The 20114-nt window shown below is 41.8% G+C and overlaps 1 protein-coding gene across 2 annotated transcripts in view; it reads left to right on the forward strand.

The window, feature by feature from the left end:
* Nucleotides 1–20114, forward strand: part of cdkal1 (CDK5 regulatory subunit associated protein 1-like 1) — a 247966-nt gene that overhangs the window by 118469 nt on the left and 109383 nt on the right. For both annotated transcript variants that reach the window (XM_042740258.1, XM_042740257.1), the window contains exon 8: nucleotides 9256–9359. In XM_042740258.1, the coding sequence (XP_042596192.1) occupies nucleotides 9256–9359 (104 nt within the window). The remainder of the gene's footprint in view (nucleotides 1–9255; nucleotides 9360–20114) is intronic.

Consider the following 20114-nt stretch of genomic DNA (forward strand, 5'->3'; position numbering starts at 1 on the left):
AGCAAGATTGATCTACATGTTAGCATTTTTTAGAAAAAAAAAAAACGTGTGGTTAGTAAGTTTTGGGGAAATCAGTGTAGCTGAAATAAGGCCATCAAACCCATACTGAATAGTTCTGAATAAGACTTTTGAGTAATCAGTCTTGTAGGCTAGAATATTTACATCAAAATTATGTGAAAATCATTCTGCTTACTCATTCACAAAAAAAAAAAAAAAAAAAAAAAAAAAAAAACAATATATAGATTTAAATTTTGTAAAAAAAAAAAAAAAAAAAACAATATATAGATTTAAATAATGTCCGTGAATATTGAGTGATTCACACCTGAGAGACACAGGGCCTCCCCTGATGGCCCTTCAGTGAGTCATGTGACTGTGAGGCAGGGAAGACAGAATGTGAGGAGATTGAAAAATGGCTTTTTATATTATTTACATTTTATGTACAACACAGTATAATCAAAACATGCATAATGAAGGTCAAAGACACATTATTGAGCAGACTGATCTAACCACAGAGATGGGAACTGACTTTGACTTATTCTTGATAATTGATTATGTTAGGTTATTTTAACGAGTGTGAAATAAGTGATATTTAAGTGTTTTCTGCTTCTTTTCATGGATTCAAGGGGAAAAAAAAACATCATCAGAAGTCAATGAGCTTGTTTTACCATAAAATATCAGTGTAGCTGAGCATCTGATGCTGGTACAGCACTCTCAGAGGAAAACAGTTTGAAGAGACTCAAGTGAAATTCAGCAGCATTCATCTGTGGTGCAGGGATCTGATCACTAAAAAACAAACAAAAAACATTTGTGAGCATATTATATATATATATCTGATCACTAAAAAACAAACAAAAGATAGACTCACACATGCTTTGTACTATCATAGAAAATGACATTTTATATCTGAGAAACTAATTGTTGTTTGTTTAGCAGTTTATATAGTGTATTTGTGAACCGAGTATTAAAAATAAACATGTCTAATCATTCTTAGACTCTGTAGCATTCATCGTGTCACAGTGTACACTCATATTACTTTTTATATATGGTATTTTTATGCTTTAGTTTATATTATATAGAGCATGAAAACCTCATCCTGTCATAAGAATTTAGATACAATGAATTGCCTATCATATTCAAAACATTTCACTCGATTTCAAACATTTTAGTCAGGATTTATAGTTTTGGGAAAACCCAGCTTTGATTTTGTAGTCACATAGCCTAGTATTTATGATGTATAGTATATATATCAGGATATGTGTATATGTAGATGCTTTGTACTATCATAAAAAAGGACATTTTATATCTGAGAAATTAATTATTATTGTTTAGCAGTTATAAAAATCTGTTCGGGTAAACTGGAAGTGGGCGGGTTTCACAAACCAAACAAAGATTGACATTCCGGGCCGGAGAGCACATTTTCAAAGGAGAATAACTGACTGTAGCATTGTTTTTCAGATAAACAAGTATGTTAACTTAGCATGTTTCTTAAATATCTGCAAACATATTATGGTATTTTTATGCTTTAGTAGAGTCAAAATCTTACATACAGCACCTTTAAAGGTTTAAAACAGCTCGGCAACCGCACGCGCGTCCATGTTTAACGCTTCTCATAGCTATGTGAAGATAAGTGTATAATTGGAACAGTTCATTGTTGGAGCTGAGCTGAATATGAGAGAGAGCAGCGGACTCAAGGAACAGTATTAAGAAGCGCTGCTCTAGAACATTGATTATGAAACTTGTGAATCCATTAGCATCGTTAGAAGACAGAATCGTGATTCATATTTGAATAGATTTTTACGTGCACCTCTAGTTTTCTCTTCCTCTTCTCTAAAGCAGCACAGCATGGCCTCGCCCCCTTTGCTGCCTTTTCCTGAGGGCTTTGTGATGTCACAAACCTGGGAAGTAACTCATTGTAGTCCCTACCAGCTGTTTTTGTAGGCATTAAACTGCCAGAATTTTAAATACGATATCTTTGTTTGCATTGAACTTTCAGCGTCGTAGCTCTGCAGATATCATTTATGCTCAGACAGCAACATTACACACTAACTAACATTAAAAAAGTGAAATTGCAATCAGCCATCCCTTTAATGACACTGAATGTGGCAGTGTGCACTCTATATAACACACATGAGTGAGGGAAATGAATGGGGCTTTGGGGCAACAGAACCACCAAAATGAACAAGAATAACTGTCAGACTTAAGATATGGGGGCAAAAAATAATAATAAAAAAAAACCCTGCACAATATGCTAAATATGACTGTTGTGAATATTACAAACAAATACACAAATGGTTCTTAATGTCTTTTCCTGTGAAGCCATAATATGAGGTGCCCCGTCCCCCATACAGGAGATGAGTGTGTGTGTGAGTGTGTGTGTATATGAGTGTGTGTATGAGTGTGTGTATGAGTGTGTGTGTGTGTGTGTGTCTGTGTGTGTGTCTGAGTGTGTGTGTCTGAGTGTGTGTGTCTGAGTGTGAGTGTGTGTGTGTGTGTGTCTGAGTGTGTGTGTCTGAGTGTGTGTGTGTGATTGTGTGAAGCCATAATATGAGGTGCCCCGTCCCCCATACAGGAGCTGTTAGGATGCAGTGGATGAGAGTGTGTATGAGTGTTGAGGTTGTTTTGTTCTGTGTTGCTCAGGGCAGCAGAATGAATCTGAGCGTTAGGGATCTTCATCTCTGTTAGGCTCCGTCTCCATTTTTCAGGGATTATCTCACAATCCCGTTCAGTGGATTATTTCTGTTCATTGTTTCCAGGCCAGACAGTTTAGCTCATGCTGTTGGCAGTAGTTTCTCTTGTGTTTGAGGAGAACTAGGGCAGCGTTTCTCTGTCTGTGCTGATGTAGATGAGGAGGTATTGGTGGTGTCTCGTAGCGTGTGTGTCGTCCCCTGATGGTCGGGCCCCTGCTGACTTGGCCCTCGGGCCCCTGGAGGGTCGTGTGCTCCCTGAATGATTCTGCTGTCGGACAGCTCTATTCCCTGAGGTGACGCCGGATGACAGCAAACAATAGCTCTTTCAGACTTGACCTGGAAATGCGAGGCGGTTATTCCTGCGGGTCGCCTGCCGTTATGAATGTGGTGGGCTTTATTGTGAGATTGGGTCATGAGCTCAGAGCAGATGAGGGATTCTCCAGTCAGTCTGTGATGATGGCCAGCAGCTGCGGAGCGCCAGCATCTACTGAGGACCGGCCGCTCGGTTCCCACTGGTGGAGTGCTTCATCCGCAGGCCGTCTGGATGATCACTGGCTGTACGTTTGGTCAGCATGAGCTCTTACAGCGGTCATCCATCCTCTCCTAATGTTACGGTCGTCACAGTCCAGCTCTACGGTGAAACACAGATGGGGAAACTAGCCATTCAAAGCCAAGCCAAAGCTCTCTTTACTGAATCCACTCGCAAAGACGATTTTATTTATTTGCTTCAAATAATATTACCAGTCTAATAATTTAAGTGTGAAGTGGAACAGTAAGATGAAGGAGAATGTGAGGATGTCTCCTCAGCTTTATCTGCGGCAGCTACTTGAACTGAACCTGAAACGATGATTCGCATGATCAGTTTCATTCATTTACTTGTGTTTGATTAGTGACCCATTTCAGGGTTATCATAGGAGCATTCGAGAGCTTTGGCAACTGCAGGAAAGTAAGAGCTGAACCTGAACACGTACGATGGTGTTGGGGATGGAAACCTGAGATTACTTCAGTGACACAAACACAGAGAATACGGTGAAGACAAAGCTGTCAGCGAATGAAGCCTCACAGAGATGCTTGAATGTCCTCTGTTAGGGTTTGAATGTGCTGTTTGGGAGTAAGAGAGGAAAACACAAACACACACAGAGTATCCAGAACTGAGCCAAACATCAGTCAAGTGCTCTTACTGCTTTAGTGTGATGTTAGCTGGGTGGCAGGTCTCAGATCAGAGAGCAGCAACCAGAAGAGATTCTGGCTCCTGGAAGCTTTCCTCAAACTGTCCCGTTTTGGCTCATGTTTTACTTTGGGCCATGCTCCAGGTGTCTGATGGGGGAAAATAGAGTGGTTTGTTTACAATCTGAGTCCCCTTTCAGCCCATATGATCTGCTTGATCACTTGGATGTTGACAGTCCATTTATACAGCTTTGTCTTTTAGTCATTGGTTCCCAACGGTCACATGCTGTTTCTGCTCAGCCTGCTCTGATCTGGATAAAAGCTGCTCTTTTAAACTGGGTCCAATTAATGGAGAAGAACATAATCCATCTGTCAGATTCCCCCAGACATGGAAGACAAACCCAGCTCTGTGTTCATTCGTCTTTCAGTCTTTCAGACGGCTCTCGGTGAATCCTGCCCAAGGTTTTTCCTGTGTTTCTGCAGTTGGTTGAGGTTGTTCATTTTCTTGTCCTCAGATTATAAAAACCGAATCCTGTAGCTGTTTGATTCTTCAGTGATGTTCTGCAAAGGTTCAGAGTGTCGCAGCACTGCAGTGTGGATCAGTTTTTGTCTCTTTCTGAAGTTTTTTTCTGTCAGCTCAGTTGACTTTCCTCCGTCCTTCAGACACAATGATGAACCGCTGGCAGAGCTGTGAAACTCTCAGTTCAGACTTCTTTAATTACACTCTCAAGTAAACCCCAAACAAGCCCCGTCTCACTGCGCTCCTGCGAGCTGTTATCGCGCGTCTGGCCCGTCCTCATGGGCGTCTGCTCTGCTGGCGGGGGTCAGCGTAATTTAGCTGCGTCTCACTCGCTGGGGCTCAAATGAATAAATCGAGGGAGTGGGGAGCATCTGGGGAGCTCTCAGCATTGTCTCACTGTCACAGGACTGTTGAACAGGTAACACAGAGTAAAGCGGGTTAGTCTCACCAGGGGCCCGTTAGCCCCGCGCTGTGATGAAGTATATTGTCCGTATGTATCGCTGGTGTAATTAATGACAGGCGCACGCAGCCGCGGCGAGCAGCTTTCAGCAGAAGTAATTAAGAAATTATTTACTGCAGGTGTCTAATCAGGCCCTGATATTCTGTGCTGTCCGTGTGGAGAGACCTGAACCTCTGGAGCCTCATAAATGAGCTGTTTATCAGTGAGAATAGAGCAGAGCGACCACAACCGGGTCCCGGCTCTGTTCTGACGGGAACAATGATGAATGCTAATGCTGAAACAGTGTAGAGTTACGATAGCAGAATAAACAGAATTTAACAAGAAAACTCTTCCTGTATCTTCTGTTGTTAATGTAAGAGCTTGAGTGAACTAAACTCCACACTTTGGTACAATCATTTTGCAGTTCATGGTTGTAATAAATAATGCATTGTAGCAGTGCACTAAACAGTTAGTACTGTGTCAGCTCCCTCGATGTCCTGTAGTCAAACCCATTGAGGAGCTCTTCAAGCGTTGTGTGTTCACCTGCTCTTGCACGAGCTGCTATTAACAGATCTTGTGGTGTGTCATGAGAGAGGCATTCTGAGGGTCCTGTAAAATCTGGATTTGCCCTTCCTCAGATTAAGGAAGACCTAAAAAGGTCTTAAATCGGAGCAGAAAGTCTTCAGTTTATAGAATCATGGCATTCAATGCTGCATGAACTGAGGAAAAAGAAAAATGTTTCAGTGCAAATATGTACAGTACTTGAGATGCAAAATAAACATGATGTTTCTGTTTAAATTAAGTTGATTTTTCTAAGCGGGTTGACAAATATTTGCTTTTGATTAAATTTTTCTCATAAAACCAGATGACTTTTTTAAATGTCATTTTGCATCTCCAGTAAATGTATTTTAGACGACACAGAAATACTAAGGAAGAGCATCAGTTTTTGCAGTGTGATCAGAAGGTACAGTAAAAGTTATTTCCATATTCTAGTGTTTGGGAAAAGAGAGATTCAAACCTTAAGCTTGCTTATTTATTTGTTTGTTAGTTTCTAAAATGGATTTAAAAGTAATAGAGAGCTGCCAAAGTTGTTTTTTCAGACTTTGAAGTGTTGATAATACAAGACATTTACATTTAGAGACCATACTGATGAATTTTGTTCCATTTGATTTATTCCTTAGATTTTCTTAATTTGGTCTTGAAAAGGTTTCAAATATACTTTAATCAGACGTGCAGAGACCCAGAGCTCCTGGTGATGGCAAGTGTCTTAAGATGCTGCGGTTCTTCCTGCGCTTGTGGATCTATCGATAATGTTGCCCAACACTGCCTGCATTAATTAACGAGTGATGTGGATTTGTTAAAGTGTGCTTTAGTTCTGCTTAAGTGTGGACGAGTGGATGAAAGCGTCTGGTGCTGGCTTGATGAACGCAGAGAAAGAGCAGCTCCGAGCGGCCCTCAGATCCTGTAACATGACTGAAATACACTTCAGACCCTTCAAGCGCTGCACTTACTGTGTCAGCCATCTCTGTTCATCATCTCTCGCTCTATTACTGCTGACGCAACATTCTCCTGGAATTGTGTAAGGCAGGACTTCAAGTAAATAGATTACCCAGAATGCAACCCGGCCTCGCGCCTGCGCTCTGTGTTCTGTGTCTGTGAGGCTGGTGGGTTGTGACCTGTTGGGCTTCGCTGTGACTAGATCTGCCATCAGATCTCCTCAGTGTTAAACTGTAAGGATTCAAACATGATCTCTACTGAATTATTTGTAACTGATGTTAAATAAATGTGCTTACGCACCTCTGTGCAGCAATACAAAGACTTTTTGTTGTTGTTTTAATAGAAAGACATGCATATAATTTGTAATTATTGGAATTAATATCAGGAATATCACTGTTTTTGCTTATGACTTTTTACCAGTTATTCTAATGTAGAGAGTGTGTTTATATTTCAGATAATATAATCAATCAGGAAACGATGAGATCAATAAAGCATGTGTTTGGGTCTACATTCTCTTGATTTGTGCTTATAGGTGAAAGAGCAAGAATTCTGATTCTCAACAATCATGATCAGGAATCGCTTTTATTATGTTGAGCAAAATAATTGGGATTATCAGAATGCAGAATATGACTAAAATATGAACTAAGTATGCACTTACTGAAACTAGACTCAAATTCACAGACTTCGGTAAAATTGGCTTAAACTATGATAAAAGAAAATTTGATATGGTTGAAACTAAAAAGGACATTTGCCACAGGACTGAGATGAAGACAGCTGACAGAACGAACACTAATGAAGCTGGTAGATTGGAGCAGATCCCATGATCAGTAGTGTGTACACGTGCAGTTGTGTGTTTGTGTTGAACCTGTGTTTCTGCGAGGAACATCTCCAGCTTTAGCAGTAATGAGGCTCCTCAGACACGTCTCTAGCTCAGCACTCTCACAGAGCCCCGCTGCTGGAGGGGAGGCGATGCTGTTCTCTAATGATGCTCCTCACGGCAGTCCAGCGTTTTGAACTCTCTCCTCTGGGCTCCTGGACCGTCCTGACTCCCCGGCAGAGATCTGGCCCTCGGCGGAGCCCGTCTCTAGCTGTTTGAAGGAGCCGGAAGGGGCTTCATCGGCAGCGCTGAGGAAAGGCGAGACACGCTCGAGGCTCAGAGCTCCTGTCCGGTCGGCTCTCGGTGGAGCTCGTTCAGCAAACGAACAGCAGAGAGTCCTGCCAGACACTTATTGATCAGCACTCTGAAACGCAGAGACAACAGACTCTTCACCTCTCTGCCAAACGTGTGCAAGAAAACAACAAACTTAAGCTAAAGTGAGGCTTTGGCTTCCATTGGTGCTGTTGTCTGGCCCGGTGAGGAGTAAAGCAGTGGCCCCCGTTCACTCTGCTGGAGTCTGTCTGTGAGTGTGACGCTTTCAATTCAGTCCAGTCACCTTTATATACATAGCTCTTTATACAATACTGGTTGTGTTAGAGGAGCAATTCCATGTGACAGTATTAAATCTAGAGTATGATTTCGACAATGAGTAGGTCTTGACTAAGAGGCAACCTAGCAATTCCATGTGACAGTATTAAATCTAGAGTATGATTTCGACAATGAGTAGGTCTTGACTAAGAGGCAACCTGCAGAAGGGAGTCAATCCCATAGACCCCCATGTTAAAAGGCCCAACTCTACAGCAGAAAAAAACATGTTTACAACCTGGTTCAAAAAATGATTTTGGTCTATAAAGCTAATTTTGCCCTTCATGACAACTGTGAGGGGGTATTTTTTATATATATTATATATATATATATATATATATATATATATATATATATATATATATATAACTCATCCATTTAATTATATTAAGCCTTAAAGTTTTGCATAATTAAGGGCGTGGCCACTTGAGTGACAGGTGGATTGCCCGCTGCTGACACTGCCGTCGAGCTAGGTGGGCGTGGCTTCAGCAACCAGCTCCCGCTCTTTGCCCATTTTGAATTATCCGGGAGTGACGTGCTGCCAAGATGTCGCGACAATGAGTAGGTCTTGACTAAGAGGCAACCTCGGCCGCCTCCGCCCACTTTGAGCTTCAAAAACGTTCTTCGGGAGTCTACGGGTGACATCACAGACACTAAGTTGTTGTTTTTGTACAATAGAGTTCAGAATGTCTATGAATGCTGATCCCAATGCATCTTTTTCATTATCAACAAATTCAGTCTTAGTTTCAGTTTTATTTGAGAGAAAGTCTGAGGATTTTAGACAAGTACAATTAAGATCAAGTTTGATTCATTACAGTTCATCCGTGAGAAGGTCTGATGGAAGATTTAGTCGCAGCAAACAGCACAAAAAAGCCATGTGAATGAACACATGACACGTTCATATGAGCAGATTATCTCAATAGATACAAACTACTGCTTACATGTTTGTGGTGTTTTCAGTTCATCAGTGCTTTTCTGCAGTATAAGAGAGAATGCACGTGAATCAATGACAGATCGGAAAGATAAAATAAATTACTGAGTGGAAAACATGTCTGTTTATAAGAGAGAAACTCTGATTGGGGGATTTAAACTCTTGACATCTGGCAACCGCAGACATGAAAACTGATTGTCACAGTTAGTGTTTAATGATGTGAGTGTCATCTCGTCTTTGTCATGGAATAAACAGTTTGTCAATTACTAATTTTAGTCATGGTTGAAAACTATTAATGATGCAGTGATGGATATCATGAAGAAGCTCCAGGTCCAATCTCACAGCAAAATCAATAGAACAAAAACATATTAATGTTCCTTAAAGTAAGTGCTTTATGCAAAGCAAAGCTTCTGCTGGTTTTGTTAGTTAAATATGACCTGCACGGGAGGTTCATCTGGAGCGCCAGTCCTCTGTTGATATCTGTCACACTCATCAGTGTGTGTGTGTCGCTCCTGCTGCTTATGATCCTCTCGTTCTCTCTCTGTCCCACAGCTGTCTGAATGCTTGCACGTACTGCAAAACCAAACACGCCAGAGGAGATCTGGCCAGTTACTCCATCGAGGAGCTGGTGGAGAGAGCCCGGCAGTCCTTCCAGGGTGAGTCTGACCTCTGACCTCTGACCCCCTCTGATGATCCTATCATCTGTCCTGAAGTCAGAGTGACCCTCACAGCATACGAACCCCTGTCTAACACTTACTCTGGTGCTAAATGAAATGTAAAAGTTTAAGTTTTAGTAAAACTCGAGTAAGCCAGTGCTTTTCTGACTAACTGAAGATCATCAGCTGCAGAGATCAGCGTAAAGTCTCTTCTGTTATTTTCCACAGAGACTCCTCTCAGCCAATCAGAAGCTCAGCTGTTTGTGCACACTCCTGTAATGATGGGAGTTATTTGTGAAGATTTTACTGTGTAACATTAAGCCACATGGTGATGATTGCTAAGCACTGGTTATTTGGACACAAGTTTCCTCATGAGGTGAATTAGGTGCCAGTGTCTGTATGAGAGCGATGAAGCGACATGCCAACATAACACCGCTGATTATGTGAATATGCAGATTTGTGTGGAATGTGCTGCTGTTTGTGTTCGTCTCCTGTCAGGTTTCACACAGAACACTCTCTAGAGCAGATCCGTGGGTAACATCACATCGCTGCTAAATACACTTACATTCACACAGCATTTAGTTTTTTATGATCATGATGATGCTTTCCATAACCAAACCAGCACCTGCACATTTCAGCAAAGCTGTGTGAGCTAGTTATATAAAGTGTGAGCACATGAAAGTTCCTGGAGCTGTGCACGAGGCTGTGTTTGATGCTGAACTGAGTGAGAATACGGTTCTGACTTCAGCTGTTCGGTCAAACTGATGTGTGTTCAACGTGTCTCGTGGCTCGTCTGTGTTCGTCAGGAGGCTGTTAGTGGTCAGGACCGAGAGCTCTCATGACCAGAAGTGTGTGCTGTTTGAGAGTCAGTAAGTCATGTCTGAGCTGAGTTGAGCAATATGAGATGTATGTGAGTGTGTGTTTCTCTGTTCCTCATGCTGTCCCAGCAGCCCTTGCTCCACACACTTCCTCATGATGACTGTCTGTATCTGACAGAAACCACAGTCTGCAGCGGGTGATCGTGTGTGTGTGTGTGTGTGTGTACAGAGCGTGTGCACTATTGCATGTCAGACTCTGATGCTTTCTCTTTACAATGTGTTTCAAGTCTGCTGTCACTTAGGTGCTCTGTATTTGTGTTCAGTAAGTGTGTGTTTCTGAGTGTGTGCAGGCGTTTATCACCAGAGCATGCTGAATTCAAACAGTGTCGTGTGATTAGACTGGATATTCCCTCATAGGACAGCTGCGCTCCTGCCACAGCCAGACAAACTCATGATGCTATTAATAATGTGTGTGTCCCCGTGCATCATACCGTACGTGCCTCGAGTGGACTTGAGCTGTGATCTCCTCCTGAACCAGCGCCGGATGCTGATGCTCAGCCATGTCACCAACAAGAGGATTTACTTCATTTGCACTGATTTCTATGACTTTGAGATCTGCTGTTTGAGAGCAGCGTGTCTGAGTGATGAGTGAATGAGTGCAGACGGTGGATCTTCTGACCGTCACCGCTGAGGTTTCGTATCGCTGTCTCAGCTGACCGGTTTATTTCATTCAGTAAAGGATCATTGTGTGTTGCTCTGAGACACTTCTGCTGTGGCTTTAATAATTACGTGTGGCAAGCAGCACAAACAGATGATACTGTGTCTTCAGATGTAAGTAATATTAGCTTGTGTAAAATCAATATCACATTTGCAGTCATGCTGACATTCTGTAAAAACAGACTCTTTCTCATGTGGTATGTTATAAATATTAAAAGCATTCATACAGGGGTGTTTTCCCTCTGATTTGGTGGGCGTTTTTATAAAGTTTAGTGCCGTTTTTGCCCCAAGCTACTGTTGATGCTTGTCTTTAATTACCGTGGTTAATTACACTGGCCTTCTGTGTGTTGAGATTCACATCAGCAGCAATAGATTCACTGATTCTTCTTTGCTCAATCTGAGACTTCAAAGATCATCAGTCAGACCATCTGATCTGAGATACAGTCAGGTATTACTGAAAGTGGGAAGAGAAACCGTGAATGGATAGATTCATGATGTTTCATCTTCTGGCCTTGCGCTCTTTGGGAAAATAAATAAATAAATGCATTGGTTTGGTTTGACTGCCCTTGATCTAGATGGGTACTTATGCACAGCAGAAGTAGTTTGTGGGAGGGCAGGTTGAGGGACGTGAGTCCTGATCTCATCTTGGACCTCCAGTGAGAATATATTAATAATATATCAGGCCAGTTACACTCTGACCTCTGCTGCTGCTCCTTTCACAACTGCTTCACTTCTTAATTCTTGGAAAATTAGATGAGACCCACATGTTTCCTGTGATTTTCTCAACATAAAAACACGTCTGAACTTATGCTGAATCTCAGAAACAGACCCGAGACCAGTGCTGGATTCATGACGTTCTGATTCATCTAGAATCAAGGCTGATTTGTGTTGTTCTCTCTTTCTGGCTTCTGCTTCGTGGTCGTCGTCTGTGAACGGACTCTCAGTGCGGTCCACTCTCTCTAGTTCCCGCAGTAGTGAACATTAGGGTTCGACTGAGTTTTGCTCTTCCGGTCCTCACTTTCAAGGTGATATTTTCAGGAGGATTATTGACGGTGGCGGTAAGCGCAGGCTAAGACGAACATATCAACAGCATGTGAAACAACCTTGTCCACTGATATGGCACTTAAAGAAGTTATCATTTATTTAGTGATACTCATTTATTCATGATGGTTTGTTTGTAAGCCAGTCGGACATCAACAAGCCGCATTAAGAATCAGTTTGATCTATATATAATACTGCATATAATATATATATACACACACTCACCTTTGTTTTGAAACAACACCATGTCTCTCCTGTGTGGAAATTATCAACTTTTTTTTTTTTTTTGGTTAGTTTTGAGCAAAAACTTATTTGTTAGAAGTAATACACTTTATTAAAGTTCTTCTTTTAATAAGAGTACATTGAAAGCCTTGAAAATAACTAATAAAATCAATCTCTGCTGTGTTTTTTTTTTTTCTTCCCCTCAAGACAGTTGCAGTTGAAACCTTAACATTTTATTTGTGGATTTAAACGTTTTTTTTTTTTTTTTTTTTTTTTTTTTTAGCACCTTATATATACATTCTCATAATCTATTTGAAACAATATATGAAATATTACTAAATAAATCTGTATATATCAAATTTTTCATTTACAAGTGTCATGTTTGTGATTTTTATTCATGTAAGCTATAGCTTCTGACCTTTAAGTCAAAATAGATGTGTGATTTTATTATACTGCTTTGTTCAGAATCACTAGTATCTTTGTTGTTTGTGTATTTTACTTTCATTTTATTACAAGTAGGCCAACCGCGCCCCCTCAGTAAATAAAACGCCTTTCCAGACGCACTAGAAACTGACTGTCTACGAAACAGTGAATCTAATCATCATTCAGGCAAACGTTTGCTTCTAGGATGACCATGCTGCTGACGCGATCTCGTCACTGTCACACCCCGAGCACATGGAGCTATCCGTCTTGTGGGCATATCGGCATTTTTTTCAACCCTTTATCAGTCGATACCGTTCCGATAATGTCGTGCATCCCTAGTTTGATCTGACTGGTTATCAGGAACGAGTCCTGCATACGCTGCTGGTGAATGAGCTCAGGAGGATTGTGAGACCGTTGACTGCGCCAGACTCGACGAGCAGAAATCAGTTCTTCAGGAGTTCCTCGTCTGGAGCGGGAGCAGCGTGAGTGGATCTGGAGCTGCTGCTGGTTAGTGTCGGGTTTGAGTAGATCACCGTTAGTCCAGTAGAAGGCTTGGTTCTGTCGGCTCACCGTGAGCTCCACTGAGTCCAGGTTGTGCAGTAAGAACACCGTTACGCTGTAGAGCTCGTCTGTGGACGTGAGACATGAGATGTACACTGGGACGAGTCCTAAGGCTTCAGCGTGAACCAGCGAGGTTCAGACCAGGAGAAGCGTTTCTCTGCTGTGTTTATTCATCATCTGGGCTCTTAGCGGTAAATGAGACACACTCAAGGAATGTTTTACACTGACAGTCACATTCATGAAAGTCTGACTGTCCTTCATCAGATCGACTGTCTGAATGCTGCAGATCTTTTCTCTTCACTAATGGTGCCTTTCTTCATGATGTTTGAAGTCTAGTGTTTTGGTGAATTTTAGTGGATGTATGAAGTCAGTTCTGCTCAAGTTCACACGGGCGTCCAGAAGACTAACCACAGGTGTAGAAAATCACTGAACTATCTCCACCATCCTCTAACCACAAACACACACAATACTGACTGTCTTCAGCTTCAGCGCTGCATGTAGTAGATCTGGTTGCTGTTCAAAACCCAACAATCCTCTGTTATTAAAATGTTTAGTCAATGTTTGTGTGGACACGTGTAGCGTCTGCTGTTGAGTACACTACTGAGTGCTGAAACTGAGGAGCACCTGTATGTGTGGACGAGTCTGTCTGTGACGGTCATAATTACACACAAACATACCTGTAAGTGTGTGTGTGTGTGTGTGTGTGTGTGTAGCAGCACATCTGTGGCAGAGGTGAACTGAGCGCTCTCGACGGGCCAGTCAGTAAATATTTGAGCAAATTTCATTAATGCTGGCCGCATTCATGTAGCTCCAGTGTAGCTTTGTTTGTGAACTTCAGCCTGAGATTGTTTAACCCTTTCTAAGACACACACACACACATATACACTGCTGATATAAGTGAGCTGCAGAACATTCTTCATCCATTATTTCTGTCATTTTAGGGCATCTTGTTTCCACTTTGGCACACTTGAGACACTTGGAGGAGGTGTAATTTTTGATGTTAAGTACTTTCACTGTCACAGTGTAACATTCAGCGTTAGTGTAAGACAGAGACATTGGTAGCTTGAGGAACACTGTGACACACACAGGATGCGCTTCAGCTTCTGTTATGATGCTGTGAACCGGACCAGAGTCCTCAGACGCTCTCGCCGGTCTGTGCTGATGCTGCTGTGTGTCTGCAGGATTCACATCCCTGTGTGTGTCCAGCAGAAGCAGGCCTGGAGAGCTGCGGTCACACGGAGTCCTGATCCAGTTACATTGTAATGCATGGTGACGTCTTGAACGTGAAGTGTGTCCTGACGTGAACTGGGGGGCCGCTGTCCCGTGACTATTGAAACTGTGATGGACCTCTGCCCTGCAAGAACAAAACATGGACAAAACAGAACACGCCTCCCTCCAGTTTCAATTACACGCCAGCACAGTGAACACAGAGTAGTGCACACTTTCATCAGTACTCCGGGGTGTTTGTCCCGCCGCTGGCGTCCCCCGGAGCCGTTCGATGCAGTGGCTCAGAACATGCACTGACAGGCAATCACAGCCGAAGCTTGGTTTCTGTGTGGATCAGCGCCGGCACGCACAGGAACATGTGTTCATTAGAGCTGAAGGAAGACGGATGGATCCGGTTCTGTCCCAGTCACGAGATGTTTGCAGGGTCTGTATCTCAGCTGCTGCTGTACGGTTTGAGCTCCTGAGTGTTGACGTGTTGCTGTTTGAAGGAGATTCCAGTGTGTTCTTGTGAGAGTGTGAAGGAGGTCCGTCTCACTGTCCTGCTTGTTCAGTCATGTCAGTAACTAGGGCTGTGCCATATTGAAGAAAAATGCGATATGCGATACCTTGTTAAAAAAATGCAATATTCGATATATGATATTGCTTAAAGTGTGTAAAAGAAGAATTTTTTTTTTTTTTTTTTTTTTTTTTTTTATCACAAATCAGAAAATGTTATTTTAACATCAGTGTGAACATAAAAAAAATAATAATAATAATGACACTAATTTTATATCATTGTAACTTTGCTTTCCATACACTTTAAGTGCTATAGTCAGAGAAAGTTCAAACATGATTAAAGGCAAGTGTAAACAGTAGTATTTAGGTACAGAAATTTAATAATTAAGTGTAAAATTAACACTGCATAGTGTTCACTGTATGATTTAAATTTAGATTAATTATAGCTGTTTTGTTGTTTGATTAACATTAGTGACATTTTCAGCAGCCTGTATTTATAGGCTGCTGTCCCTTTAAATCCGACTGCAGGATCCAGTATAATGATACACATCCGGTTTCTTTCTCAGCTGTTTACATTCATTTAAAACATAACCGATTGTGTTTGAGAATGGTCGTCGAGACGGGTACTATTGACATAATTCTGTGTGTATGTGTCTGTTTAAACATGTGAACTCTGTGTTTGCGCGCCTTCTGAAACGCATCTCTGTGTGTGCGCGTGCGCTTTGCACGTGTGCAGCAGAACTGAAGAGACGCTGTGCGAGATGCGGCTTGTGTGCGCACGCTTCAGGTGTGAGTTAGACGAGACCGCAAAGAGTTGTTTTCTGCAACTTATTGCACTTAACTCTTTTTAACGTCAAGCAATTCTGTGCTATATGCGTCGAACTAAAACTTTGACCTTTTGCAACGTTTTGATTTAAGTAGCCTATTATTAAAAATATTCAGATATCGCATGCCCTTGTGATATGCATTTTGCGAAATTTACATTTGTGATATTTTGATAATTTCGTGCATATATTGTGCAGCCCTATCAGTAACTCACGTGTAGTTTGTCACAGTTTCTCTCTCATGGTGCATCAGCTCGGCTACCAAAACTGACCTCAGAAGACTAGAGAGGATAGTCTGGACTGCTGAGTGAATACTGGTACCTACTCTCCAAGAGCTGTGCTTATCCAGAGTGAGCAGAAGGGCTAGCAAAATCACATCCAGCACACTCTCTCTTTGAACCGCTGTCGTCTGGTCGACGCTACAGAGCAACGGTTTCTTCCCTCAGGCAATCCATCTCATGAACACTTACACACAGATGTCACGGTTTGGTACATACCTCGGTTCGGGGCTCACGGTCCAATATGATTTCGGTACAACATGAAAAAACAACTAATCTAATATGCTAGGTTACTTTTCATTTATACTGAACAGACAGTAGTACAAATGACATTTTTTTTCCACCTAGATGTGAAAATACTAAATATTGTATTACACTATTAGTGACGTAACGTAGCCTATATATGCTGAGTTTCAGTTCATTTTTGTGATGGGCTTAATTTGTTCACAGAAAGGAAACTCAAATTGCAGAAAGCAACATCCTGTTCTTTATTTTACAAAAGCACAATGTTTTGTTTTCATTGTGAGTGTACAAAAATAAAAGACCTTTTTACAGTGATGCATTATTAATAAGAAAATAAATGACAGAGTGTTTTAAGTTAATTCTGCTGGAATAAAGAAACAGTTGAAGTGATCACGCCGGAAAAAAAACAAAAAAAAAACTTTTTAAAGTGATTTATTGTATTACTAACTTGACAGCACAAATTGGTACTTTATCAAAATAAAATGCAGTGAACCAAACATCAGCGCGCGCGCCTCTGTGTCACTGCTGGAACGCAACTGAAGTACAAAGCCTATCATTTACATCATAAATAATAGTTTAGCATTCAGATACATCGCAAATATGGAAATATTATGGAATATCTGGATTTGTGCCAAATGAGAGAAGTAGGATACACGAGCACAAAGCTCCATTTCACAAACAGTTGAGTGCACTTTAAAGTACACTCCTTTGTCAGTCTGTGAGAGATGCATTCAGAGACAGCACATGGTCACTTTCTAGTGGGCTTAGTTTTCAAGTGTGCAACTCACGGCATTCGCTGTTCTTCTGCTGGCGGCCGGTTATCAAACAGTGTTGCATTGCTGCGGGCGCCCCCTTCTGGATTGGGGGTGAGTTGTCTGTATTGCTTGTAAGGCCTCATGCTCTGGACCGGATGCCCGTACCGTGACGGTTCAGTTTTTATCTGTCTTGTCCTGCCACTGTCATTCTGTTTGTGCTGTGGAGCTTCTGTCATCAAAGCAAATTCCTCATATCTGTATTGTAATCTGTACACTGGAAATTTCTTTAACCAAGACACATTTCTTGTGTGTAAGCGTTCTTGGCGGCACATTTCATTGTGATTCTGAGATGATGTGCATGCGTCTTCTGATGCTTGACTTCCTCTGTTGTTCTCCTGTCAGGTCCCACAAGTTTCTCTCTCAGTGTCACTGTGTGTTCGTGGGTTGATTTTCTTCAGTTTTAGCTTTGTTCTGTGTTCTTCCCTCTCGTCACGCTCTCTCTCATGCCGTGTGAACGTGCTGCAGTCATTGTGCGCTGAAGCCACAGATCCAGGAGCATGTCACAGCAGAACAATCAGAGAGGGGTGTGTGTCCTCCCGCTGTGGTGGTGTGTTGAATTGGCCGCTCGTCCCGCAGCAGGCTGATTGTGGATGTTGTGGTAATTCCATCTCTGCCAGGTGGCCCTCGAGTGTCTGCTGCAGGTGAAGCCACCTGCTCCTCTCCAAACACACCTGATCCTCCTGAGCTGCCCTCTGTGTGCTCACTGCTGTCCCTCAATCACTCGTTCTCTCTTGTTCACTTTCCTATCGCTCATTTCCGCCCAACTATTGAGACCTGAGAGCTCTTGTGGGATCTCCTTCAGAATGCAGCATTGAACCGGTTGTGTCTTCTGTTTCACTGCCAGTCATTTAGCTGCTGCTGTTATCCAAAGTGACCTATAACACACTTTGTTTGTTGTTGCATTTGCTATTTTATCTTTTCATTTTATTGGATAGTGGAGAGAGGACAGGGCAGCATTAAAAATGTCAGTGCTGGATGGTGATACAGTCATGAGGATCCTGAAACCAGTGACCAGGGTCAGAAATGAACCAGGATTTAGGGTGAAATCACCACCAAAATTAGTAAAAATGCTGCAAATTAGAGATATGACAAAAAAAGTCCCTGTATGAGTTTGTTTAATGTTAATGACATATCACATAATCAAAAGTGCTTGTTTTCCTGAATATCAGCATAATTGCAAATGTGATTTTGATTTTGTACAAAAGACTTAAGTTTTAGAAAATGTATTGTGTGTTTTGCTTTATTTTGCAAGCTAAAACATTTCCAAACAGCCACAGCAGAACTGTTACATTGAAAATATTGAATATATATATATATATATATATATATATATATATATATATATGAATATATATGAATATATTGAATTGAATATATTGAAAAAAAAAAAATTGCTTTGCTGGAAAAGTTAACGTCTGTCTCTTCATCTGTATCTGTGAGAGGGATCCTGAGCACCGCGGGGCCTCACAGGGTCTGAAGCGTCAGGCCGGCCCCTGGCCCCTGTGTGCTTGCATTTCAGCTGCTTCTGCTTGAAGGCACAGCATGAGCTTTAATTATGTGTCGGTGAGGTCAGAGGTCAACAGCACAGGCGACCTCAGGGTCTGCTGCAGTTTGTGAGGGGCCAAGTCAAGTAAAGGGCCACCTTTATTTCTAAAGCACTTATACAAGAGTGTTTGTTTCAGAGCAGCTTCACGATGCTAAAAAGTGAATTAACAGAATTAGTGGTGCAGACTTCATCAAATAAGACACAAGCACAAACCTGCTTTAGCAAGACAATAGAGTCATTATTCAGCTCCAGTCAGATCAGTGTGGATTCAGTTCAATAACTGTAATTCATCAGTTATAAATCAAGTTTCATTCTACAGTAAGCAGCTCAGATCAGCGGAGGACCAGAGTGTGTTTGTGTTCTGTGTATTCTGTACATCTGATCTTCTTTCTGAACTCCAGAGTCATCCTGTAAATCTCTTCCTGTGTCTGTGACCTGGTGCAAGCAAACAGAAGATGATGTGCATGAATAGATTGTACTGATGATGCTGAGGTGACGGACACATGGCAGCGCTCTGACGGGTGTGTGTGTGTGAGAGAGAGTGTGTGAGTGTGTGTGTGTGTGTGTGTGAGTGTGAAAGGGTGTGTGTGTGTTTGTGTGTCTTATTGTGTGTGTGTGTGTGTGTGTGTGTGAGGAACTGTTGTGGGAGGGACTCTTCCTCTGTCCACCAGCAGGGGTCAGCAGCGTCTCACACTGAAAGCTTCATCTGAGCTAGCTCGCTCTCACTCTCTCTCACTCTCTCTCTCTCTCTCTCTCTCTCTCTCTCTCTTAAGTGAGCTTTATTGGCTTGACAAACTACATTAGTATTGCCAAAGCAGTTGCAGCTGGGCTGCTTACAGATAGTGCACATATGTATTAACAGAAATAAAAGAATAATAGTAATAATAAAAATATCTCTGTCTCTCAAGATTCAAGTAGCTTTATTGGCATGGTAAAAAAGTAATACATAAGAATAGAAGTATATAGCATATAGAGTCTATATATCTGTATTCAGTAAAACGAAAGTACTAATAAACATTCTGATAGAGCGACAGGAGAAGGACTGGATCCTCTCATGTCAGTGTGTGTGTGTGTGTACAGTGTTTTCTTCCGGCGGTGACTCGTGCTTCTGTTCTGCTGCTGGTGATGGTCACTGAGTCTGGACATGGTCAGGACTTCTCTTAGTTTAGAGTCTGCCGCTGTGTTTAGGTCTTCTGTCAGTTTATACTCTCTGTTTAGAGACAGATAACATTCTAATTTAGTTTGCTGAGCTGTTGCCTCTGTCCAGTGTTTCAGATATTTCTCTTTCTGTGTTTAATGAATTGATTTAGTCTAGCTGGGGTTCTGGATTGTAAAGTCAGTTCTCTGAGGGGGATTTTCTCTGGGTTCAGCTTGTGGTAGTTTAAGGCTTTATGGTGAGGCTCTCAGTATGACTGCTTTTTACCTGCGCATGGAATTAATGACTTCTTTTTATTTTAATTATTAGTGGGTACAGCCCTAATTCTGCTCTGCAGGCATTGTGTGGAGTTTTTCGTTGTACACAAAGAGTATCTTTACAGAATTCTG

Source organism: Cyprinus carpio, chromosome B16 (genome assembly GCF_018340385.1).
Source record: "Cyprinus carpio isolate SPL01 chromosome B16, ASM1834038v1, whole genome shotgun sequence".
Classification (NCBI taxonomy): Eukaryota; Metazoa; Chordata; class Actinopteri; order Cypriniformes; family Cyprinidae; genus Cyprinus; species Cyprinus carpio.